Source organism: Seriola dumerili, unplaced genomic scaffold, assembly GCF_002260705.1.
Source record: "Seriola dumerili isolate Sdu_G_001 unplaced genomic scaffold, Sdu_1.0 BDQW01000478.1, whole genome shotgun sequence".
Lineage (NCBI taxonomy): Eukaryota > Metazoa > Chordata > Actinopteri > Carangiformes > Carangidae > Seriola > Seriola dumerili.
Genome location: NW_019174733.1, coordinates 5,768,349 through 5,795,206, shown reverse-complemented (window position 1 = coordinate 5,795,206; position 26,858 = coordinate 5,768,349). Strand labels below are relative to the sequence as shown.

At 40.2% G+C, this 26,858-nt stretch overlaps 1 protein-coding gene across 3 annotated transcripts; it reads left to right on the top strand.

The window, feature by feature from the left end:
* Positions 1–710: 710 nt before the first annotated feature.
* LOC111235216 (equilibrative nucleoside transporter 1-like) lies at positions 711–24,122 on the top strand. 3 transcript variants are annotated; one of them, XM_022763586.1, is made up of 13 exons: positions 711–794; positions 11,685–11,775; positions 11,977–12,058; positions 12,898–13,076; positions 14,036–14,175; positions 15,458–15,592; positions 16,399–16,496; positions 16,790–16,871; positions 17,878–17,963; positions 18,160–18,268; positions 18,942–19,027; positions 21,324–21,523; positions 22,264–24,122. In XM_022763586.1, the coding sequence occupies exons 2-13, from the start codon at positions 11,747–11,749 to the stop codon at positions 22,373–22,375; spliced, it is 1,338 nt and encodes a 445-aa protein (XP_022619307.1). In that variant the 5' UTR covers positions 711–794; positions 11,685–11,746; the 3' UTR covers positions 22,376–24,122. The 3 variants fall into 3 exon arrangements, with proteins under 3 accessions (XP_022619307.1, XP_022619309.1, XP_022619308.1); XM_022763588.1 differs by lacking the exon at positions 711–794 and adding an exon at positions 2,030–2,129; XM_022763587.1 differs by lacking the exon at positions 711–794 and adding an exon at positions 11,144–11,224.
* The last annotated feature ends 2,736 nt before the right edge of the window (positions 24,123–26,858 follow it).

Genomic DNA, 26,858 nt, shown 5'->3' with positions numbered 1-26,858 from the left:
TGCTCCGTGCACCTAATAAACTGCCAACTGAGTACACTACTACTACTTTGTAGTGTGGAAGTACTCTGTTAGGTTAGTCCTGTACTTTTTTAAAATGGAATGCAGGACTTTTATTTCTAACCTAATATTATTCTGAGCCAATCTGTGTTCATTTTGTTTGTATGTTTTCATGCTAATACTTCTGCATTCCATTTTTAAAAAGTACAGAAGTATTAGCATGAAAACATACAAACAAAATGAACACAGATCAGAATCTCAGAATAATATTGTATTATAATATTATAGATTTGAATTATAATTATTGCTAAACTAATGTGTACATTACTTTAAATTTGATGTCTTTGTATAGCCTAATACGACCAATAATTCCCCTCTGATGAAGTCTTATTTTATCTAATTGATAATAATTTATGTGTTTATTATATTTTGTATTATCAATCTGAATCTGCAAAGCAACTAATGTTATTAAACATATGTAGTGGCATATTCAAGTGTTTAACTGTGGAGGAGAAATATAAACTAGTTTTGCCAAAATTGTGCTTAAGTATTTGTACGTTGTGTGTACTTAGTTACTTTCCACTACTGCATATAAATTGATTTAGTCTCAATCATTTCCACTATAAATGGAATTAATTACTTTTCACAAGAAATTGTGTTCAAATGACTGTAGCAAGCCGTATTTTCGAGGTGTACTTGAAGGTTTCACTCGACTCGTGGTTGAAGCAAAGGATTCCACTGAGCTCAGACCCACATTTGATCGGACGCGACCAGACTGCGCTTACTGTGATGATAAGGTAGGACATCCTCAGTGTGTGTTAATTAAAAACACTTATCGAACCGAAGGTGATCGTCCGTCGGTGGTGACCGGTATCTTTGTTCGAACTTGTCTTCAATTAAAAACCGACCCGCAATTTGGCGAATTTGCATCTAAAACAACGTTAACGGTTATTTGTTTGTTTCAGATGGCAGACTCCTTTCTCTCGACTGTTATGAGGCGTTTTTGTTCATTTTACGATTCTGTTCTCGTGTCTTTATCTGTCCCTGAGAGACAAAAATGAAGACAAGTCTACTGGTGTTTTGATGTCGGACTGCAGCGTGGGTCCTTTTGTTGACTGCTGCCGGGGGAATTAAATTTAGCGCCAACAAGCTGCTCAGTCCAGCAGGGAAGTGTTGCCTCATGTTAGCCCGTAGGCGAGGAAGCCCCCTCAATAAAACATTTGGAGACTAAAAAGACTGTTTGTAAGCGTTATTCCTACTGGCAAGAAGATGTATTCCATTTATTCCTCAATGTTTGCTTTATATGTTTAATTTTAAGGTTTTTCTATCCGCAGAAAATATCGAATTATTATCTGTAGGATTGCACCTAAGGATTGCTCTCTGCTGATTATTTTAAAGACTAATGATCAATCATTTGGTTTATGAATTGTCAGAAAGTAGGGAAAGGTTCACATCAAAGTTTCTAAAAGTCACATGTGAGGTGTTCAAATAGCCTGTGAAACAAGTAATAACAAGTAATAGTCCCAAGCTAGAAAACAGCCCACTTTACATTGGAAACAAATGGAGAAAAAACAACAAATCCTCACATGGAAAAGATAAAAACTAGGTAGTGTTTGTTGCCTTTGCTTGAAAAACTGCCTAAATGATTATTTGATTACCAAAAATAGCTGACCGAGTGTTTCAGTTGTTGCTCTCTGTAATTGTCAGCAACAGTTCAAATTGTGGTTCAATAACAATAAATCTGTGAGAAGTGGAGTCTCAAATGTTGCCCTTTCTGCTTAATTCTGGGGATCGGAATCTGTCTGTCAAATTAAGCTCTTCATCAATGGTTGCTGTTAAGAATTTAATGGAGATGATCTTGAATTTTATACAAAGTTCGTCAGTCTCTTCAGACTGGTTATCAATCATGGGGCACATGACTTTTGGTGCCTGCAGGGGAAGCATGTGCGTGACTGGCAGCTTTAATGAATTTCAGTGGTAGCACATGGTTAGTTCCTGTATCACAGGACCTAACAGTAGAAAGAAGAGTTAAGAGTCAGTTGACGACTTAAAGAAGATGTGTGGTTATAATAACAAGCACCGCCATTCCTGCTGCATTGTGGGTGAGGTCTTCTCTCATGTAGACCACTAATGTAAGTCACAAATATTCTTCTCGTTACTCTAAATGTGCCTATAAAGGGAATTTAGATGCACTATGATACCTACTTGTATGTATCACTGTAGGATTTGTTGTGGCACAGTTTTCTATGAATAGTACAGAGTGTTTTGTAGTATTCTTGTAAAATGTATTACAGGATTACTATAACTCCTCTAAATGAAATGGGATGTCTTGTGCTGTGAGTGAGTGAGTGTTTCCTGGCTTTCCTCCATGTCCCACGTGTTGGTGCTATTTGTGACTCTCTTGACGGAGAAGAGCTCACCAGAATGATGCCTTTGTTTTCCACCAAACAGCTGATGGGACAGCAGCCTCGGCCCACCACTGGGTGCACATGAACATCTGTTTTATAGGAGTGGGAGTTAAGTTTTCCCACCTGTGGAGTTGCTGAATTGACCAGTGCTATACTCAACGCAAGAAACAGATGTCACTGATTAGTGTCCATTCTGGTGGAATGAATAATTTTTCATTTTCGGCTGGTGGCAACTCCTCGTGTGAAGATCAGGCTAAACTGACTCATCAAAGGGAATATGCAAACCATGTCTGCCCCCCAGTCTTACTCATTTAAACCCATCAGTGCTGTGAGTGTAGTGTAGCCATGGTGATAAGTGGAGTTGCTCCCGCCAGTTCATCAGTCAGCTATTTCTCCAGACCACTTGAACCAACTGAAAAGACATGCAGCTGGAGACAGGCTTTGTTCCTGTTGACTCTCAGTGGCGGGAAATTATTTGGGGCATAAAGGGGGCAGGTCATGGTGAAGACAATGGATTTAAGACCCTCCCTCCCTCTTTTGACATTTTTTTGTTTCCCCCAGGATTTACCTGGCTGCTCTCATTAGTATCATGAAAGTCTCTTTTCCTGTTTCTTTGCCACTCTTTCTGACTCTTATTTTTATTACCCTGATTACATCCTTGTTTTACAAAGCATAACAATCTCTGTGGTACAGACCTGTCTGGATGGAAGTTGCACAAATCACAGACATAAATCTGCATGTCTTGAAAAGTCTTTCAAATGTATTGTCCTCAAAGGAGTATCAAAAAGCCTGAAGTTCAATTTGCTGAAATTTAAGTAAATATTTTCTCTTGCCTGCCATAGTGAGTAATGTTAGTAACAAAATGTTTGTGTAATCGAATGTATGCTGTCAGGAGATTTTTTACATCTCTAAACTAATAGTGGGAATGTTGTGACAGTGGATTGTGCTGCAGGAGGCTGTTCAGTCCTTTTTTGTGCCGTGTGAGTTTTAGTCAGCACCATCTGAGCCGTAGCAAACCAAAAAACTTAAATGAACAGGAATTCATCATTTTCAGTTGTTTAGTCCATCCATCCATTATTGTTGCTTATCTAGTTCCAGGTTGCATTGATTTTAATTAACTATATCATCAGGATTTATACTGCAAAATGCCATAAACAGTAATAAGAAATCATTCTTGGCCATATTCTCCTTACTGTTTTTTCTTTATACTTTGAAAAGTAAGATTGTGAAACAAGTATTAAATTGGACTTGTTTTTTAGAAGGTCTGTGGGTTTTTTTTTTTTAGGTCTTTAGGTTTTAGAAGTTGAGGTTGTTGAACCCTGCGGAAATCCTGTATAATACATGTAACTTATAGAACTGAGTAACACACAGAAAGCACAAACTTTAGCCACAGAGTTCATTTGATTTCTCTCTGTTAGGGAAATATTGTGTGGACGACAAAGAAGATAATTATTCATTTCTCATTGTCTGATGAGATGCCAAGTAAACCTACTCCAGCTCGCCATCTTGACGTACGCAGCTCGTTTCATTTCCACCTTTCCACCAAGAAAAAAAGCTGTAGTGTTTTAATTATTTGAAACGAAAACAATTAAATTAGGGGTTGGAAACTGGTGAAATATCAATGCAGCGTCATCCCTTTGTGTTAGCCAGGCTAAATTTTGTGTTTGGATTGGATTTCTGACACATCAGGATCAGTCAGTGTTTTTAGAGGTTTGTTTGAGTTCATTTTAGCAGTTTCTAGGCCTCTTTGTCTGTTGGATCATTAGGACCCCCACAGTTTTACCTAGGCCTGCTGCGTCTACTTGGTTTGACAGTGAATACCCACATGCCTCTGTGTGGAAGTGGTGAGGAGAATATGTATTTGGCCACCTGTCAGGTCCTTTCTGTTCATAGCCTACTTTCCCTGAAAAGAGCTTTGGTTCAAATTGAATTGTTGTTTAATCGGTTGAGTTTTATTTACTCATTTTTTCTGTCAGTAGGATTTCAAATGGCAACTAGTATAAAGACAGTGGCTGACATGAAAGGCCTGTTCGGACAAGCTGTTGGAAAGGACGAACTGATTTGAGATCAGCTTCACATGAAACCATGGTGTGTGCATGTGATGGAAAGTTGTGAAATGTTTAGGCAGTGTTGCATTTGTGCTGTCAGGGTGACTGGCTGCAGATACTAACAAAACTCAGATCAACAATTCATGGCCTTCTTACAGACAGGTCACAAATTAAAGGAAAAATGGGTGGACATACAGGATGACAATGCTCCCATCCACAGGACACCAGGGGTAAAATCTTTATGGATTCAATTCGTATCAATACATTGGCTCACCGGGATTTGTCCTGTTGCGCCCGATGGCCGTTCCGACTGTGGATGTTCTTGTTCTAAACGAGTTTTAACGAACAGGTGTGGCTGATGAGCTTTCCAACCATTATATCTAAGTTTCCAACCGATAATACCCAAATTCCCTGATTCTTAGGCTTAGCGGGAGGTCAACGTAAGCATGGCGGGCCACCATGCTTGGAATACACTGGTGGAAACGTGGCAGTGATGTTTTCAAGCATTTTCATTATTCAAAAACGGACCAGACATCTTTTTTTTTTTTTTTTAAGATGAAGCAACAGTCATCCACATGTTCCTGCATTTTCCCTCTCTGTTCTGAAATTTTTAATCTGCTTCTCCAGGCAGGCTGAGGACAACATCAATAATACTGTCCTTGAAAAAGACCAGGATGAAGCACAGTGTGAAATTGGAATCAAGGCTGTAAAAGTCAATGTACTGCAACGTAACTGCAATGTACTGGGTGTCCTCGGACAGGGCTGTTGAGCAAGCTTTCATGTGTGTGTGTGTGTGTGTGTGTGTGTGTGTTGGTCATTCTAGGAACGATGTGAAATTGGAAACTTGATTGTCAGGCACAGATGTGAACAGCATATGAATCATCACTGTACAGTTTTACGAGTTGTGCATAAGAAGCTTTTTTTAAATGGTGGGATGTCCCCATTATGCTTTTGCATATTGGACAGTGATCGCAATTAGACGATAGAGTGGAATCGGGTTAATTCTGATCCAGCTTGTTTTGTGATTCGAATCCAGACTGATTACTTCCCATATGAGGAAATAATAGTCTTTTGTCTGTTGTTGTTTACACTGTAGCAGCGCTTCCTGTCTCTGATGATATTAGTACTGCAGAGAAAACAGGAGTGTGTGGCATGTGAACATTGAAAAGGGCACACACAGTGCGGAATTTAGATAGATAGATAGAGATCACTCAAGTCCTCAGTTCAAAGTTTAAGATACTCAGATACTAATCAATACTAAAAATGAATGGATTAGATACTCATTTGCAACAGTATCGATACCAACAGTGCCATCGTCTTCACTTCCTCCTGTTGACACTCAACTTCATACAGCACCACTGCAGACAGACAGGCACACAGCCCCTCCCCTCAGCAGCTGAACACATGAACGCTAGTTGACGTTCTCAACACTGAGCTGGTGTTGACAGCATAAAACTAAATTGACATGGCAGGTGCTGCTGCTGTTTCAGTTGAAATTGAAAAAAGCAAAAGTGACGTCTGGAATTATTTTGCATTATTATTTTACCTGGTCGTTAAGGTTAGCCGTTTAACAATTAGCAATTAGCCGATAGCCACATTAGCCATCTGTTAAGTTATCATTAAGCTAGTGGCTAGCGGCTATGGCTAATAATAAAACGACCAACGTTAATGTGGGAGCTAGGCAGCAAACGTTATCAGTCCTGCCCGTCTGTAACGTTAATAGACAGTGTTGGTGCCAAGTCACCAGAAGCACAGGGCTGTAGGTGAATACATTTGCATGTCATATATATATATATATATATATATATACACCTTACAGTAAGGTTTTTGCACTACCTCAGACAACCTAAAAAGTGTTGTCATGTATGTTATTGTTTGTATTGTTCTAATCTTTATTTAAAAAAGGATTAGGGTTAGGGTCATTTTTTCTCCCCGTGGTATCGAGTATTTTCCTGGGTATTGTGACAACCCTAATGCTGAGCCCACTGACACATAAGTTATACAGTTGAACAAAAGGGCGGTCGTCACCTGTATGTAAATACAGTTGTGATCAGTGGATACAGGCATTGTGACTGATCGGGCAGGGCACAATTACAGTTGGGATTAAAAGAAAGTAAGAAAATGGTATTTTTTTTAATTGCATATCACAGATATTATAATGTTAGCAGGGAGCAGGGAAGGCTCAAAGATTTAATCAATTAGCAAGGGTAAGGGCATTGTAAGGCAGGGATGAAATTACTGGCAGATAGCTGCATACATCCCTGCACACATGTAGCCTTTGTTTGCATCAATAAAGATTTATCGTGTTCAGGACAAGCAGAACTGAAATTCTTTTTTTTTTTTTTATTTGGTTCTAATTTAGAACCAAGTTTCGATTCCCAACCCTACTGACATAATCCTGTTAGTGCTGCTTCTATTGCAACACAGACACTTTTTAGAGATGGCTAAGTATATTTCTATGTAACTATGAAACCTACTGAACTGCAGTACGTGCTAACTACTGAGCACTTAAATTTAGTGTTCCTTGCCCCCAGTTAACAGCTGGTTTTTCTGAGGTGAAAGCTAGTTAATTGTGTTTAGGTTGTTTCCCATTTGTGAAATAATTAAATTGCTAGAATGAAAAGCAGCAGGTCTTTGTATCCTTAGCACCAGGGTAAAGAAACTCAGGCTTTGGTGATGGTTGTACATTTTGAAGTTGTGAATATTTGTCTAAATTTGCATTGTTCACCAGATTACATAAAAACTCCTGGCATGATCTTGGCATGCCTGTAGCAAATTTTCAGATTAATATCAAATATGTCACCACTGATGGTGTAAAAAGAAATACCGCCCTGTTATTCATTTACTCTGGTTAATTCTTAGAATGGCATTTCAGTCTAGCACTGAAAATGTTATGACTTTGATAAGAGTGTTCGCTTTCAATAAGCACTGGGAAATGACCTCGAGGAAAGGGGTTAGTTGCCTTACCTTCATCATATGACCGGCATCAAACTATTGTGTGTGTCAGCCTGGGAATAAAGGAAACCCTGTTAGAGAGGTATGCTGCTCAGACAAAATGTACTCCTGTCCTTTTCTATTAAGATTTTGCCCTGTCTTCAGGATATAGGTCACACTTCCCTATGCGCTGCTTTCCACCGGCACTGCTGTCCCGCCTGTTGGCCTGGGCAGGCCGGCAGACGGACATGACACATGGTTTCCAGCCACCTTTTTTCACCTGCCAGCAATGAGCTTCACACCACACTATCTCCCCCCAGATCTACCCCACATTGTACAGGCACTCTAACCAGCCAGTTTTAGCTTAGTGCCACTCCTTGCGTCCAGAATACACTTTTCTTTTTAAATATACAAACACCTAAACTCCTCCTCAGCATGCAGATTTAAAATAATAAATACAAAAAAAGATTGGTGAGTTAGAACCTGCACCAATAAACCTCTGCAATTTTGATTTTGGTAGTAATGGCATTGGTCCTGCAACATTGAAAACAGATGAGCCCCAATTCCTTCTTTTACTTTTATACTAAAATCCTTGCAGTTGTATCTGTCTGTTTCGGATATACTTAGAAAATAGAAACAGAAGTAACGTATTATTAACACAGAATGACAAGCCAACCTGATTATAATAAAATATACCAAAATGCTGTTGAGCAGATGTTTTATGTAACACATGGTGGATTACAGTTCAGTAATCATTTGAGCTTGTGGAAAACCCAGTGTACTGTATTGTAAGAAGCCTCAAGTTGGAAATTTAAATCTAGCTAATTATAAAACTGTATGAAATTCAGAAAAATAGAATAAAAGAAATCAGTGTGCTGTGACTAGACCAGGTTTTTCAAGTCACAGAGTTAAAATTTTGGGCACAATTGTGACCACTTTCCTGATGAGATGGCAAGCAGACCAGTCTGATCTGCCCCCCTTTGGCAAGATTCGCCCTGTATTTTCAACCTTGACATTATAGGAGGAAACAATAAATTACTGTGGAGTGCTGATTGTTGGAGTTGGATGTCGCTAAGAGGTCAGTCAGTTAAAGTGTCAGATTGATGCCAAACTGGAGTTTTGTACCACTCTACAGACTGCAAAGTGCCCGTGTGAGTGTGTGTGTGGTGGGCACCATGTCAGCGCCAGGTAACTGGTGCCAGCTGGCTCGTTTGGTGACATGTTAGGTTGAGAGGGGGATACTATACAGGAATCTGGGACATGACTAACACAGTGTGTTTTAAACTGTGAGTGGTAGCAGTGTCTGTAATACCAAAAGTTTTGCCTCACTGGTCCTGTGGGATTTGACTATGTTATGACAACCAGCGGAAGGGAGGGAAAATACTAATCAGGCTATGGGTTTCTCACAAGGCCATTCAAAACTGGCAGAGGCATTGTCAAGACAAAAGTATATAGGAGGCACACATGGCTAGTTGAATACTGGCAGCTACTTTGCTGTTTAGGACTTGGTTAAATTCAGAAAGAACTAGTTCATACAATGTGTTGTCTGACTACTGTGGAAAGTGTTTACAGCTTTTCTGAACAGCCTCATTTGAAGTGTAAAAGAGAGAGTGAAAAGCCAGCTGTCTTGTGGGGGGGGGGGGGGGGGGTGGGGGGGGGGGGGGGGGGGGGGGGGGGGGCACAGTAATTGTTAGATATGGTGTTAATGGGTTACACCCCGTTGCACACAAAAAGTTCAGAAACAGTTGTGTAACAAACAACTATCCATCATTTGAGGGTTTTACCTATATACCTATATTTGAGACCAGTATTCATATTGACGTTTGAAATAATCTGATAAAGATATATATTGGCCAAGATACTTTTGTTAACATTAATAGTGTGTGTGTGTGTGTGTGTGTGTGTGTGTAAAATGTAATTTTAAAGAAGAGCGGGACACTGTACAGTTGAGAATTGAACTTATCAGTGCTCTCTGATTGACAAACTATGCACTCCCTCTGTCGGGTTCTAGTTTTCATTCACACAGCGTATGCCTGGTCTTGTGGTAAATTTCTGTGTAAGCAAGCACATACGAATGTGTTGTTTAACTTACGGTCTCCTGTCTGTTGGACTTTTGTCCCATCCCACATGCCATGCAGACCTTTCTCATAGACAGTGGTTTCTCAGAGTTAGACTCTGCTCGGTCAGTCCGGTGTAGTTTATATGCATGATACATAATGGGCTAGCGTGCGTGTGTGCGTGTGTGCGTGTGTGCGTGCGTGCGTGCGTGTGTGTGTGTATATGTGTGTCCCTTCATATAGAGCAGTCTCTGTCCTCCTATCTGAGGGTATACTTACGACCAGATCAACCACTGGATTCATCACGTCTATCAGCAAAAAGAAACTAGACAACATGCTTTGGAAGTGCTGCCAACCTCTATCTATTGAGTTGAGAATAAATCCAAATCAAATCATTGATGCCAGTCTTGTGTTTAGATGAATTAATTAATGAATGGATCAGGCTTTCTGTTGTCAGTATCCATCGCTAAACAGTGCTATTGGCTATTAGAAAAAACGGCTTTGCAGATGTCTTGATTTTTGCTTGTTTAAAGGGTCCTGTAGGGTTTTCTTGGAAACAAATAAATCATGTTTACATTCTACGTAACTCACCAAAATGCATTGTATGTATCCTTGAACTCTAACACACACACATTGAATGCATTTCCTCACATGTAAAATATTTGCAAAGCAGATTTTCCTTAAACGTCTGACACCTGCATTATTTTTCTCAACGTTAACCTACCAGCAGTCTTCTTCTTCATCACTTCCCTGTGTGAAGCCATTGGCAGGAAAGTGTAACATGTCCCCTGTACGTGTACTCATGCATGAGAACAAATAATATGGCAACCCACTCGTAACAATTTAGATTGCATAATCCATAATGAACAACATGATTAAAAGCATCATTTACAGCTCTTGCATTTAAGTGCTCATGATCGTTAACTCCGCCTTGTATTGTTTAATTTGGTTCGATGTGAAATTGGTCTGTGTTGAAGAGAAGTTACTCTGTTTAGAGACGGTGTTACACACTTGTCTGAGCACATGTCCAGAGGAAAAGATGCTGGGAGGGGAGCGATGGAATAAATAGTGTTGGATGAATTAAGAGTGGAGATGAGAGCGGAATAACATACAAAAAATTAGGGATGGTAGGTGATAGCTGATCATATGAGAAAGTAGGACAATAAAGGCCAAGGGGAGCATGCGTGCGTGCGGTAATAAAAAAAAAAAAAAAAAAAAAAAAAAAAAAGGTGCTGAGGAGAAACAGTGGATGAAATGAGGTGAGAAATTAGAAGACAGTGGGAGACATAGGGGGATATGGAGGGTGAAATTAAGAAGACATATTGATAAATGAGATCATGCAGAGAGCAGAACAGATGAGAATGTAAAGGCAAGAGACTCAAGAACATGGTGGACTAGTATAATTTGAAAAACAACCCTTCACTTTGTCTTCTGAGCTTCTTCTTTTTCAAGCCATGCTATCTCACATGATTGTTCAATTCTCATAGGAATCTTTTCAAGGAAGAGTCTGACTCCTGCACTATTTACTGTTGGCTTGATATGACAGAAATCTGGGTGTTTGATGTTGGAATGTAAATGTGAAAATATGTAGGTAGGGTGGAGGAGGACAGGGTAAAGGGAAGAAGGAGGGATGAACACTGCAAAGAGGGCAGGTCCAGTGTGAGCAGTCAGTGGGGTGTATGGTATAAAATGAAGCATGCAGAACTTGTTTAGCCTGTGCGTTGGTTGTGCATCTGACCAGAGGAAAGAGGAGTCTTTTTTTCATTGATTGAACTCTGTTGTAAGTAAATGTATACAAAAAAAGTGACTTTACTTAGAGTTAATGGAAACAGAAATTATTTAATTTATACTTTGTGAATATAGTCTTGTGAGTTTCATAACTGTTGTGAAGTTCTTTGAATCATGTTGCCTGTTTGTTACAAGTTGTGGCTAGTCTGACTCTGCAATGATTAAGACACAACACAGGAGTTATGAAGCTGAGTCTGTCTGTATTGTAAAGTTTTTTTCTTACCACTGATGGTGGTGGGCAGCCACTAAATCTGGAGCAGATGACAGTTTTAACTGAATTGGTTTGTTGTATGTTATGCAGCCCATTATTAAATAGCTGTGTCTGTCCATACATTAAGTATTTTAAAATGTAATCAAAACGATAGAGAGACTGATGGCTGATGATGAATGTTGGCTGGCGCAGTATAGATAGTTTAAGCTCTGAAAACATGTTTGTTATCTGTATATTTCAGACGTGGTGTAACCCTGATACAACTCTGACTGAGCTCGTGCCTCCATCTCCCTAACAACAACCATGACGGCCATCAACGCACCTCGGGACAAGTAAGAGAAACTGTTTTTAAAAGTTCTGGACTGAGGACCTATTTTTGTCAGTATGATGTTGTAATTTTCTGTTTCAGCATGTGCAAAATGAGATTTGGATGAGAGCCATGGAACAAGTTGTTCTAAATTGTTTGTCTATAGTAAGTTTTAATGACCTCACTGACGTACTTTCATGTGAACTTCCTTTTGTCTCTTTTCCAGATACAATGCAGTGTGGATAATTTTCTTCATCCTTGGTTTGGGAACCCTCTTACCATGGAATTTCTTCATGACAGCAACAATGGTAAGTTGAGTAACATTTTAGGATGGTTGTAATCTTCTGAAAGTGAGAATATTTGCAGGTAAATGCAGCTAACCCTTGGTATCACAGACAGATTAGAGGTGAAAGGAAGATCCCTGTTGGTGGCCTTGTGGTTAGTGACTAGTTAATTTAAAGGTTGGGGTCCACATAGTGGAAGGTCACCTTACTTGTCTGTTTACTCTCCCTCCAAAACCACCTGGTTTCACTCAGGATGGCTGACCTCCTCCATCCAGGTGGATTTCCATGGTCGTGGTAAAGCCTCTCTAATCTCCAGCCATTCTTTTGGACCCTTAAAGGGTTAACTTCTTAAAATGTGGAATTTCTGTTTAATTTTCCTGGGGGAGTTAATTTGAACCCACCCTTAGGGGGGATTTTTGTGGAAGCTGAAATAGCTCAAAGTTTGTATTTGTTTTGAAAAAGAAAAGTTGGCAAGCCGTTTCAATAAATATAGCTAGCTATACCATGGCTGTATGACTCCCAGGAAGACTTTGATGCCGGTTTGAAATGCGTCACATTGACATTTCTAGGCTGTGATTTCACCTGTTTTTGTGTTCTGTAACTTAAAAATCTGTTTTATTTGTGCATTATATAAGCTTTTGAGATGTTTCATCTGAGTGACCTCAGACTTTAAAAAAAAAAAAAAAAAAAAGTACACTAAGTTGGCAGTTTATTAGGAACACCTAGTTGAAACTAATGCAGCACTACATTCACATGATACAAACTCGTGACATCAGTCATTAAATTATCATTCACTGCAACTGCTGCTGTTAGGTTGCAAGAGCTGATAACCATATGTACGTTCCTTCGTCATTTCTCCTCAGTACTTCACCAGCAGGCTGAAGGACGCGCCGACAGACCTCTCCTCTAATCAGACAGCTAATGGGACTTTGGAGGGGGATACTCGCAATGTGCTGGAGTCAAAGTTTAACAACGTGATGACGCTGTGCGCCATGGTCCCTCTGCTCATTTTCACCTGCCTCAACTCCTTCTTACACCAGAGGTATCCTCCCTGCTGCATGCTGACATGTTCACGCCAAAAAACTGACCATGTAGATTTATATAACTTGCAGTCCTGTGTGTAGCATTTGCACTTCTCCACCTACAGGAAGCAATGAGCTAAAACCTTAAGGCCAAAATATACTACACTGCAAGATCACTGGCTTCTGTTCTACACCTTTATCTTTCCCGCTCTTTCTGCCTACCGTCCTGTTTATCTGTCGGTCACCCCACGCCTCTATAGGCAACATGATCCTGTTATGTGAATGTATGTCTCTATGCCTCCAGTATGTTTGCTTTAATTAGAGTTGGATTTGGAGAGATCTGGGGTGGACCCCGACCACGGCTGACTCTTCCCCTGCACAAACATACCCAGGAATGCTATTTATGTTCTCTATTACACCCCAACTTCTTTACCCCTCCCTGCTTCTCTCCCAAACTTACTCTCTGTTCTTTTTCTCCTTCCATCCCTCCCTTCCTCAATATTCTCACTTTTTCCTTTTTTTTTTACCCTTTTTTTGAACAGAGAACTTGCCTTTGTGAACTGACACAACTTCTCTATTTTTCATTTTCATTTTCTCGCACTTTCTGGCAGAATGACTTAAACTTCTCAGAAACCCTGTTTCTGAACCTCTGACCTCGACAGTTCAACAATGACCCATAACCAATTTTTCCACATCCCCCTGTCTTATTTGTCCTTATCCTTATGTCTCTTTCTTTGAACACATCTCTATTATATGATGAATATAAGTATAAGGTTATTTGTTTACCTGGATTTTATGTTAAAATTTCCATCTTACATTTTTTAATGAGTGGAGTTTACCCAACATGTATTTTTAAAATCAACTCGGCATCCTAAAATTGGCATGCTAATGTTCTTTCCTGGTGGTTTGGGTTAGCTGTGTAGTGGTGGATATTTAAGGTTTATGTCTCTGTTGTTTTCACCCTGTGTGTGTCTCTCAGGATTCCTCAGAAGCTGCGGATCTCTGGCAGCCTGACAGTCATCCTGATAGTTTTCCTGCTGACAGCTGTGTTCGTCAAGGTGGACATGGACCCACTGCCTTTCTTCACCATCACTATGATCAAAATTATCTGCATCAACTGTGAGTTTCTAAATACATTCTCAAAAGAAAGCTCTAGCGTATTTATCAAGCTATTTAACAGCAGAGACATAACGACCCCTACTAGTTTGTTTATGATCACAAACATGTGCAAGGAAATATTGAGCTGGATGATCAGACTGAATTTCCATTCTGAGTCACTTTATTCTTTCTTCGTGACACTGTGTTCGTGCGAGATGATTTCCTGTTGGGAGAGGTGTTATTTTATTTTGATTTGCCCTGACCAGTCAATAGTAAATGATGTATCCATTCAGCAGTTGTCATTTTCAGTTGACACAGAAGCTGTGGTAGTGGCTGCTCTGATTGGTCAGTTTATTGCAGGTAAACAGTGGTAGGATTAAATCTCTCTCTTGTTTTAACTCTGTGTGTGTGTTTCAGGATTTCTTAGAAACTGCAGATCTCAGACAGCCTGGCAGTGGACTCCATTTACATCAATGAGGCTAGACTAAATATTAGGAACGCCTCTCTATGTAATGCAGTACACTTCCCCTTTGAAACAACCATAAAGTTGAGTCAAAACCTCTAAAAACCAAAAATTAAACATCGCAACCTTCATGAAGGGATTGCCTGTTGCAGGATTGGTGCACTAGTTTAAGGAGTTTGCTTTTACCTCATTTCCACATTGAACTCATGCAAATGATTATTTCCATGTGTATTCTTCCACTTTGATCAAAATCATCTGCATCCACTGTGTTTGGGGAAATCCCTCTCATATGGATGCACACACATGCGGTCGTACCACACTGAGCTTCAGAACACAGTCTGTAATCTCACTGTGTTTGTTTATTTACAATGACTCCGTCAGCAGCAGGGATAAGCTCACCCCCCTCCTCATCCCCGTTGGGCTAGTCCTGACCCCCAAGATCCTCATGAGGAACATCCCATCGTGTTTGATTCAGAGGGGAGGGTGTCGTGACCTTAAAGCTTTGATATCGCCGTTGGCACATTCCTCTCAGTGGACACGTTACTAGATTTCTGCATCTAATTAAGTTCCAGACTTGCTGTATAAGACGTTGTAATCCACTGGTGTGATGCAAGTTTGTATTAAAACGCCTTGTTGGCTTTGTGTAAAGTGAGATAAGGGAAATACCAGTTATATAACAGTTATGCTCCATGTTCTTTCAGAAAGGGTGTCGCCTCCTCCTGTTTGTGACGGCAGTTCATTTTTTACGGGCCTCTTTCTCTGATGCTTTGGAATAATGCAACTGTTAAAAATGTGCTAACTCTTAAACATCCTTGTCTTGTTTTCTGTCTCCCTGCCCAGCGTTCGGGGCGATTCTTCAGAGCAGCCTGTTCGGCCTGGCAGGGATGCTGCCCGCCTCCTACACCACTCCCATCATGAGTGGACAGGGGCTGGCCGGCACCTTCGCCGCTTTCTCCATGATCTGTGCGCTGGCCTGTACGTCTCACACACAAAGCACTAGTACACCTTTTCTAACATTAGTATTGCATGTTCCCCTGTCTACTATAGTGCTATTTCTAGAAATATGAATTATTGCTATTTGAACTACTAATAAAATACAAAGTGACAGGGAGTTTAACCCCTTAGCTAATGTGTTTGTTACTATTTTAAATTAATGTTTGAACACATTTAATATGGAGCAATATTTTAGTGAATGTGTTTCAATGATGAACTTTGTTTTTGGTGAAAGGCGAGCCTAACTTAAGTGGTTAACAATAAAATTGGCTGGCTGCTCTTTGAATTTGGCCTCCTCCACAGAATTATGAAGAAAACAGAATTAGTTTGGCACTTGAGATTTTTTCCTGTCAGATTTGGCTTTCTTTGTGAGCGGTTACAGCAGGCTGCACTGAATATGACACATCTCAGCTTCTCAGTTCATGTGACTGTGCTAATATTAGCTGACGAGGCTGTGAAAGTGCTGTTCGTTTTTATACTTTTAAAGTAATTTGTTAATTGTTCACTTCATCATGAACTTCATCGTGATGTTGGGAAAACACAATTAATGAAGACTATAATTGTCAGATTAATGGATAATCAAAGTAATTGCTAGTTTCAGCCCTTGTAAAATTATATAATCCAACAATTGGAATTTTAAATGTATTTTTAAAAGAGGAATACTGACCAAAAGAAACTCGACAGGATATTTGCCTGAAGCTGTGGCCTACAGGAAAAACTACTGAGTTAAATCAATACTTACGAAAGCCTTGAAAACGCTAACATCTGTGTGTTGTGTTTGTCTGCAGCTGGATCGGCCCTGCAGGACAGTGCTTTTGGTTACTTCATCACAGCCTGTGTTGCTATTCTCTTGGCCATAATGTCCTACATCGCTCTGCCTAAGATGGTGAGACCACTTATTCTCTTAACAGAATATGTTTACAGAGTTGAAAGTGTTTTAATCAGGAAGTATTTGTTGAACAGCCACTTTGAAATGTGTTCCCATTTTACTCTCATTAACTTTTTTGAACAGCGCTATGTAAACTTGAGATAAGTGCTGAGCGCCTCTGCAGTCTGTAGGGAGAGAGAAAACACATCTGATAGTAGGAATTAGCAGCATCTCAAAGAACATGCTGTCTTTATCTTTGCTCTACTGGCTCTGTGGGCTTGGCTCGTTATAGTTGTTGTCTTTGTCAACAGGAGTTTTTCCAGTACCACATGGAGAGTAATGGATCCAGACCCTCTGCTGATGAGGAGAACAAGATGGACTTACTCAAAAAAGGTACATTCAGTATTCTCACAGCTCTGCTCAGATATTCATGTTCTAGTTTCAAAAAAATGAATAATTATGGAAGTTGAAGCTGTAGACAGAAGATATTTGGTTTTGACATGAAAAAAACAAAATGTGTTCAAAAAATCATGGTGCTTTTAAATAATACTTGTGAGAAGTTGTAAAACCATTGAAGCCCTGGTACTGCAGCTATTTTTTTTATCAAGGTGTCCGACTTGAACTCTACAGAGCCTCAAAAACTCAAAGAAACAGAGCCTCAAAAAACAAGTTAGTCTCCTGGATAATTTAATAATACTTTATGTTTATGTTATGGCCATCAGTTTAATATTTTTTTCAGATTTATGTGTGAAAGATTTTTTTTATTTGTACATTTGTTTAACGGCTCTTAATGCACTTGCATAAACACTTTATTTAAATTTGTCCAGAGTCTCAATGTGAACTGTTTTTAACCTGCTGAATATTACCTGGTTTCTGTCAAGAGAAATCTCCAGCTTACACTTACAGTTTGCATTACCCAATATGCATTCAAGCTCTGTGATTGTTTTTTTCATCGAAATGATCCTTGGCTATGGCACTTTACGTTTGTGTTACATTTCTATGAGCAGACTTGTACATTTTTGACTCTTTATCAAACAACCAGACGTTTTCTAACACAGGTGGTCATCTGTTGTGCAGGTGATTCAACCAAGATAATTTCATGCTCCAGCTGCAGGTCTCAATGTCTCACATTGGCTTTGCAGGAAAATAAACAGGATGTGTGTGGGGGAAAAAAAAATGAGTGCCTGTGAAAGCCAAACCCACTGAAAGTGTTTTTGGTTCAGTTTGTGTTTTGGTGACAGTTAGGGGTTTGGGTTTTAATTTCCAGTGTGTGGGAGTGTAATGGGAAACCTATGTCATATAACAATTAAAATCTTGTGCAAACAGCCACTGAAGCTTGGGACTGATGGTCTGTCACTTGACCAACATAATGATAGAGAGCTGTTTGTTTGTTTTTCAGAAAGTTCAGCAGAGAAGCGACCGGTGATGAGCCTGGTGGAGGAAGAGGCTAAACCCAGCGTGTCTGTGTTCAACATCTTCAGACAGGTGCAATGATGACTTCCTCACATTGAAACATGAACACAAATCGGTGTGCATGGCTATCAAAGCCAACAGTCTTTGTTTCCAGAAGCACATCTGAGTAATTTAAAACTTCACATCCCATAACAAGCTCCTCTTCATGTGCATCTTCCACCTTCCACCTGTATATGTTGATAATGTTCCTCCGGTGCTCTCTCGTCAGATCTGGGGGATGGCTCTGTCAGTGTGCTGCATCTTCACCGTCACCATTGGAACATTCCCAGCTGTGACCGTCGAGGTCAAGTCCACAGTAGCAGGTGGAGGCGCCTGGGGTGAGTCTCCATTTCTTCCCTAGTGAGCCAGTAACTTTGATAATCTGACGTCTGAGCGGGATGATTGCCAAGTTTTTGGCTCTTTTTCAAACATTTATCACCAAACTAATTAGCGAATAAACCTTGTTTTTGTTTCCCAAGGAGGAGACTGTAGGTCTGGGAAAATTTTTTATATAAACCTTAGTTCCTCAAAAATAGTGCAATGGTGAAGTGGGATGGAAGGCTTTATCTGCACAGTTTTATGGACTGAATTGGATCTTTTAGCTTTTCTGTTCTTCGTTTGTTTGGTTTTTTTTACCTTCTGCTCACATAGATGCCTGGACAAGGCTTTTTTTTAATGAATATGAGGGTAGCTCATTAATATACTGAATTAGTTTTAATCCTTTAAGATCACACATATCTGATTAAACCAACTTCTTCCTGTTGGCTTACAAAGAAGCTGTTGTCAGCTCATTATCAAAGCAAGTTGGTGCAGTTCCTCAGGATGTTTTGTACTTTCAGTGCTGTGACTGTGGGTTACAGCTGCCAGTCTCTGTGAAGGAGAAAGCTGCAAACTCTCAGCTCCACTTTATATGCCCACAGAGGTTGGGTATTTCTTTCAAACAAACACGTCTGTATTCTTGGTGTTGTTACTGTTGCTACAGCCACTTTGTTTATTGTGTTCCTTTTTCAGGTACCTACTTCATCCCTGTGTCATGTTTCCTCCTCTTCAACTTGATGGACTGGGCCGGCAGGAGTCTGACGGCCGTCTGTATGTGGGTCAGTTAAACACAAATAAGACATTTCACCAACACACTTGCTCGTTCTTACCTGCTCTGGAGATTAGCTATGCAGTACAGGTCAGCTCATGTCACGTCATGACTAAAAAGCCTGGATTGAACCCAGAGTTAGCTGCTTGGCTCTTTGATGAGACTCCATGAAAAACTCCCTTGTGTACAAAGGTTCATCTGTTCTGTGAGCTTTAGTTTCAGGTGACCTGGTAGTATCAGGTCTTTGTGGATACTGGCTACAAGCTTGACTGGTGGCAACTCTACAATAACAATAGAACATTTTTCAAAATGTATAAAGCTATAGTAATGACAGTAACCATTGCTTCAACCTGGCTTCAACCTGACTTCCTCCTGCGGCCCGATAAACAAATCAGTCCAATGATGGCACTTGTTGATAAACACTTTTGCCTTATAGAGTCCATTTAAAATGACCACATCAAAATATTTAGTGTGATCTGCTGTTGTCTGGCTGGTGTATGGTCTCATGGACAACAGACCCACTTGTTGACAGAGTTTTGGCTGCTTAAATGTTTATACATGAACAGATCACTGAGTCATTAGTGGAGCGGTGGAACAACATGAATCGCTCAGAGTTTAGGCTGAAAATAAAGGAGTGGAGTTTTGTTGCTTAGATCAGAGGTTTTTTTTTTGGAGAAGTGTGTGTGTGCATGTGTGTGTGTGTGTGTGTGTGTGTGTGTGTGCGCACTGTGTAAAGGAAGTGATTTTGGGCGTCCTTGATAAGTGGCTGTGGTGATTTTGAAAGTTTGTACTTTATTTACAAGCACATGTGGATGACCGGTGGAAAGTCAAAGGTTATTGCTACACATCTGAGCGTGTGTGTCTGTTTTGTTATAAATGCATTTCTGGCTCATTTGTAATCTGCTGCAAGCTTCAAAGGGATAGTTGGGGTTGTTTGATGTCGGGGTGTGTGAGGTATCTAGTCAGTGTTTTACCTGCAGTAGATTTGGTTTAGCGCCCTACCATTTTGAAGAGGCAGCCAGGGGCACCGGCACAGAAGCTGAGTGATGTGCTGCTAAGGAAAGGTCCAGCAGCAAAAACATGTTTTAACCACTTTAAAAAAAAAAATAAATAAATAAAAATAAAAATATTCCACCGAAAAAAGCTTTATTTTGAATATTTATATACCCATGTCCCATTTGGCCTCCAATATGAGGATGTTGAGCATCTTCTCAGTCAGACGTCTGTCAGATACTTGCATTTATCTTCTCTAGATTTAATTATCTAAACTGTCACATGACATTATTATACAATCACAGAACTGAGTGTCTCAGGCACTTTTCCTTGCACTAACACTAATGTTTTTTCTTCTTGTCTTTCTGGGCTCAGCGTAAGTTCAGCTCTTTTCAAACTTGGTCCATAAATCAACAAATTAACAAACAGGTCTAATTTCCTGCGATCCAGAGGAAATAATCAAATTGAATCAAGTGATTGTGAACAAACTGAGTAGAGTTAGTTAACATGGTCTGACCTGTGCTGAAATGCAGCCTCTTGGTATTAGTGCAGATAGCAGTCAGCTGCTCCAGGACCATGTGAGTTTATTTACCATCATCACACAACACTGATCAGGATCCTGACAGTTTCCGCTGAGGTGCTCTGTGAAATCAGGTCCTCGGGTCAGTTGTGTCTTTTGCTTTCTTTCTCCCAAGTTACATGAAATTGTTGACCTAAATTAACAGAGAGGATGTCAAGAAATATGTTCGTTATTGAACTTAACTTTCCAGGCCTCAAAATATATAATCAAAATTTGAGATAGAAAAACCCATAATTCTCTTCAGAGGAACTTGAAATGCAGCCGCTAATGATTATTTTCATTATTGATTAATCTAGCAATTATTTTTTATGATTACTTTAGTCTGCAATAGATTGGAAAATTGCAAAAAAATGTGCATCTTGTGTTTCCAGAAACTAAGGCGATTACTTGCTTTGTCCGGCCAATAATCCAGAACCACAAAATATTCAGTTTCTTATCATGTAAAAAGAGAAAAGCAGCAAATCCTGACACGTGAGAAGCTGAAACCAGAGAATGTGTGGCAATTTCTCTTGGTAAATAACTTACAATGAATCGATTTTCAAAATGATGTGGTTTGTTTTTCTGATCATAAACTAATCAATGAATCCGCTCCTCGTTGCAGCTCTAATTACATCATGCTGAATGTATTGCCATTCCCCAAACAAAAACATCCAAAAGTAGGTTTCTGTGTTGTAATGAGTCCTGTTAATTCTTGTCTGTGCCTGTGGTGACATAGCTGTGTTTCTGTCTTCAGCCGGGTAAAGATAGTATCTGGCTTCCTGTCCTGGTGGTTTTGAGGGTCGTCTTCATCCCTCTCTTCATGCTGTGTAATGTTCAGCCTCGTCACTACCTCCCTGTGCTGTTTGAACACGACGCCTGGTACATCATCTTCATGATTTTCTTCTCCTTCTCCAACGGATACCTGGCCAGTCTCTGCATGTGCTTTGGACCCAAGTAAGGGCTACACAAACACACACACACACACACACACACACACACACACACACACACACACACACGTATGTTGGAAATGTGCACACAATGACTGTTGGATTTGGCAGATGACTTAGTGGAACACACCCAAATCTTTAACCAAACTGCTGGCATTGTGGATAATGTAGGTGCCAGGTTTTGACAAGGAGTTGGGAGAGCACTCTTTGAAGTACTGGACTGGAGCCTGGAGTAATTTAACCTAGCATAGCATAAAGATTGGAAACAGAGGGACTCGGCTAGCGAGACTCTCATTAAAGCTCAAAAATACACTAACAGAAATGTAAAAACAGTTGAGAGATAAAATGTGTGAATTGCTGAGCTGTAGAGGTGTTTGTGGGCAGGTTTTTTCTCCTGCTTCTAGTCTTTAAACTAAGCTAACTGGCTGTAGTGCCATACTTACCGCACAGGCGTGAGAGTAAACTTCTCCTGTGGGAGAATACAGTTAGTCTTGCATGCAGGTAAAACTCAGATCAGACACACTTGAGCACAACAAAATATGTAATGCACACACAAGCTCTAATAAAACAATGTGCATCAATGACAACATCTAACTCTTGGGGAGAGTGTGCATATTTCCCAAAGTGTTGAACTGTTCTTTAAAGTGATGTAGAGCTGTATCCGTGCTTTAACATAAACACCATTGTGTTTAATGGTGAGCCACTCATTCTGATGAATTTTGTCCCTCCGTTGTCTCTGTACAGGAAGGTGCCGCAGCATGAGGCAGAGACGGCGGGGGCCATCATGGCCTTCTTCTTGTCCCTCGGCTTGGCCCTGGGCGCTGCAGTCTCGTTTGCTTTCCGGGCCATGATCTAAAACCTCGAGTAAAAACCTTCAGTAGATGTAGAGTAGACCACCCTGCCCTCCACCGGCTCTCCCTGTCATGACCCTCAGTGGGAGCACCTTTGAACTGGTTTAGCCACGCTCCTCTACAACAATCTCAGAAGACAAGAAGAACCGAGAACCTCGGTGTTCTGAAGTGTACAGCAGAGATTCGTCTCATCCAGCCATCGTGGCGACAACATGAGCTGAAATATGTTACTGAATTTTTTATTTTTTTTTATTTCCTTCAAACACAGCAGCTTCTCCTGTTTCAAGGGGATATTTTCCAATTGATGCCACTGATCAAAGAAGTGGTTTCTCTGACATAAATTAAAGAGTTCAGATTGCAACTCAACAAACAAATCAAAACCAAACATGTAAAAAAAAAAAAAAAAAAAATCAGTTGAAATGGACTAATCATGTAGAAGAGAGCAGAAATTCTTCAAGATGTTTTCCATTTTCCCAGATATCAGAAAACAAGCAGATCTCAGGCAGTGAATGAATGACGGCTTGTACACGTTCCGTCCCAGAGCCTCATGTATAAAACGTTCTTTTGCACAAAATTATAAAAAAAAAAAAGATAAAATGTTAGATTGCATTAATGAAGTTAAACACTTTTTGTTGAAACAATCACGTTCTTAGAATTCACATGAAGTTATGACGGTGTGTAAATAAAGTCTTAACACTTTTTTTTATACATGAGGCTCTGAGATCCTGATGTTGTGGCTCGTCTAACTGTTAGATTTAACTAATCACTTTGTAAACTCTGATCCTCAATGGGACTTTTTGCACATCGGACGTGAAACATGAGCAGTGCATCACTCTGGACTGTTGCAGCTTTGAACTCTGATCAAGCCAAATACACAAAGACAACGTGGGAAAATGATGAACTTTGAAGGGAGCTCATGACCCGTAAACAGCTTCACTCGGTCTGTCTACTTCAGCATTAACTCGGGTCTGTTGTGTTTGTGTGCATCCTCATAACAAACCAGTAAGTTCTCAATGAATGTAAGGATGGACTAAATCCTAAAGACGAGGTTTTAATCGATAATCTGGGCCACTAACCGTCTGGAAAACTTCCCGCTGAATATTCATCGTCTTAGCGAGTGTTCGTAAAATTTGTCTTTGCTGTAGTTTTAGATGAAGTTTTACACTCTGTTTTTATCTGAAAACATCCTCTGTTACTTCAGTTTGACTTGATTCACCAAATGGAAACAGAGGTCAAATTGTCTGTCAAGCTAGATTTTCAGCCCACATTTGAAGTTTCTACTGTTGCTGTGTTTTCCTGATAAAATACACAGGGGAGTTAACCTGCTATGAAAAGCGCCACTGTGAGTGTGACTTTTAAAAAAAAATATATATAATTTTTTTTTAAGTCTGTGCCATTTCCCATCAAACATTTTCTCATGGAAGATAAGTTTTATACCAGAAGTAGTTTTTAGTTGTTTTTCAAACTCACAGTTGGTTTTATTTTAATGAATGTGACGGGATAAAAGGCCATCTACCTGTCAGTGTGATATTTTTGTCTCTTTGCATTTTGTTTTTGTAAAGTCTGCTTTACACAATATTATAAGACCATCTGCATACATCCTAACAGTTTATTTTTTTAAAAGCACCACATTGGTCTGTTCTTCCATACTGGGTGTCCTGGTTGATATGGGGAGGGAACTGACCATTAAAATGTTACTTACATTGCAGTTGAAACACTTCTGTGATAAAATAAAACAGTGTATTTTTAAGAGTCTGGCTCCTCCTGTTGGTCATTTCTGGAGACACACTGCTGATAAAGATGGAGATTGTCTGGTGGTGAAGAATTTTGTCTGTGATATAAAAATCTGGACACACCGGCAACATCAGGTGAACAGGTCACTGCTGATTCAAACAAACAGCTCTTCACTTGATTCGAGTGATGGAGGAGTAAAAGAAAAGTACAAGTTGCTCAGATTTATTCTTCAACACGTGCTACATTCCACCGCTGCTTCATTCAGCAGCGTTCCTCGGCTGATAACAGCTGATTCTTTCCTTGTGCTGCCTCTGCATGTGACTGAGTAATGAAGTTAACTGTCCAGGACACATGGAGATGCCTCAGTGTTTGTGACAGAAAAACGCAGCCTCTCCTCTTCCTCAGTAACCTCTTAATGACCTTTATAAAACGAAGCCAGCTCTCTTCCTCTCATTATCAGCACGATGCATTTAACTCGGAAACAAACCAAACAAGACTAACTATTTGCAAACACGTAATCAATTGTTTATAAGAGACTATTGTAGTTATGAGCAGCCATGAGGATATTTTAAATGACTGTTTTCTATAATTGAAGCTTTGTTTTACTTGTTATCATCCATTATCTTTTTATGCCCCAGCCTTTATTTTCAAATACGGGACGATCTCGTGTTATACGGGAAGGGTGGCTAGTTGTGACATTAAACACGGGGTTACCATGGTTATTAGGGGAGCCCTTGCAGCCCGTCGCACTCAATCACTCACCAGGTGATATCAATTAAGTCTGTGAGGGTTCAGGGTTTAGGGGGGACATTGGGATTGGGCCAAGGATTAATTCATAATGGTGCAAAATGCATTTTAGATTTTTTGGGCAAACCACCATCTAAAAAGGAGTCCAGTTGAAGTCCAGCCTGCCCAGGACAGCAGCACGACCAGCACTCCATCGCTTTCGTTTGGTTTTACTTTTGTGTCCGAGACGGAGACCGCAGCCGACAGCACCGACCGGAGAATGAGCCGCCGCCACTGAGGGGCCTGCTACTACCAGGTGTCTGGCTAGGACCGACTTGGCGGCATTTGAGGAGCTTTTCCAGCCATCTAACTTCAATTTTCCTTACACCACAACTTGGTTCGCCTTCAGGTTTTTCACTACACCTGGTGGAATACTGGTCTGCGCCTGCCCATCTCTGTGGCCTCATCCAGCCGACCTTCTCCACCTTGCTTCACTTGAAAACATTGCATCAACACCGTGACCCAGAAGAGACTAACTCACCTCTCCATGATGCATGTCCACAGTGACATTTTGAACTCATTGGACATCCATGCCCCATCCACACCCAACGCCCAAGCGCAAGGCCACCTTTGGATCATTGTAACTACTGGGGCGCACTGTCTGCAGCTCAAGGTAAGATATTTGGTTTATTATAAGCTGCCGCCGAGCAGTTTAATAGTCCATTGACAATATATTTCATCACACTAGCAACTAACCGTCGTTGAAAAAAATGTGCATATTTGGATATGGTCTTGTGTGCCGTGCGCAATGGGATGCGTATTGCGAAGCCATGGCATTATTGCGTTTCTGTGTTTTATAGACCTTATTGTTGTTTTTGTTGTTGTTGTTTTGGTCTGTGTTATAGTGGCATTGTTGTAGGCCTATGTTGTATTTGTATGGAGAGACACCGAATATGAATTTTTACGTTAATTTTTAAGTTAAGCTCCAACATATATTTGCAAAAATGTTCCTCCCACTACAGCACCGCCAACTTAAAACATCTGCCCGTGGCCCTGGAGTTTCCCATTTTGCTGCCTCTCTCCCTGATTGATTTCAGAATATCTATTTACAGCCAGAAAAAGCAGTATTAATTTAATACAACAAATAATAAGTTGCTATATTCATGGGAAAACAAGTCAAATATCGTCTTGACATTTGCAAAGGCATGAGCAATAGGCGATCGTCGATCACTGATATCGTCATCCATCGGCACAACCCTACCACCAACTGCAATACTGTAAACACACCAAAAACGGCACAAACATAACACACACTTATAATGATCTGCTGCCATCATGTTTACCTGGTGCAGGGCCGAGCTCAGACTCTGCTCAGGTGAGCTCATGTTAATGGTCTCGTGGCCCTTCGCCATCAGCACCACCTTTATATAACACTGGACTTCAGTGGTTCCTGTAGCTGGTGTCCTCGGTGTGTGTAGTCAACAGCACCACCAGGCTGCAGAAAATCTGGTCTGACCCACGTTGTACAGACATTAAAAACGAACCGTTTTCCAACACAGTTAAGTTTAATTTCATGAACTTAAAAAAACTTAAATACACTGTACGAAATATGAAATTTGCCAAAGGGTGCCCAAACATTTCCACACAGCTCTAAGCAGCCTGAGGGGATTACCTGCAGATATTACTCAGGTCTGAAATACGATTATGCCAACATCAGTTTTAGATTATTAATTTCAATTATTTTATTCAGTATATATTCTCATAAAAAATGGTAATTAAACATCAAAGACAAGACATTAAGGAACTTTGTTTCTTAATAGTTAAGATGCAACAACTATAAAGTCAGTGAATTAACAATTGTACAGATCACTTCTGTTCTTTGTTATAATCCCATTATTATGGAAAGCACAATAAGCAGTTCAGTTATTGTTTTCCTACAGGAAACATGTAAGTAACTGCTTAGAAATGTGATGCATTGTGTTTTTTGTTTGACAAACAGTGCTGTTGATTCTTGCAGTGAAAATGTGA

Coding starts and splice junctions, on each gene's coding strand:
- LOC111235216 (XM_022763586.1), top strand. CDS start 11,747: ATGACGGCCATCAACGCACCTCGGGACAA. Junction 11,776..11,976: donor ATCAACGCACCTCGGGACAA/GTAAGAGAAACT, acceptor TCTCTTTTCCAG/ATACAATGCAGTGTGGATAA. Junction 14,176..15,457: donor CAAAATTATCTGCATCAACT/GTGAGTTTCTAA, acceptor CTCCCTGCCCAG/CGTTCGGGGCGATTCTTCAG.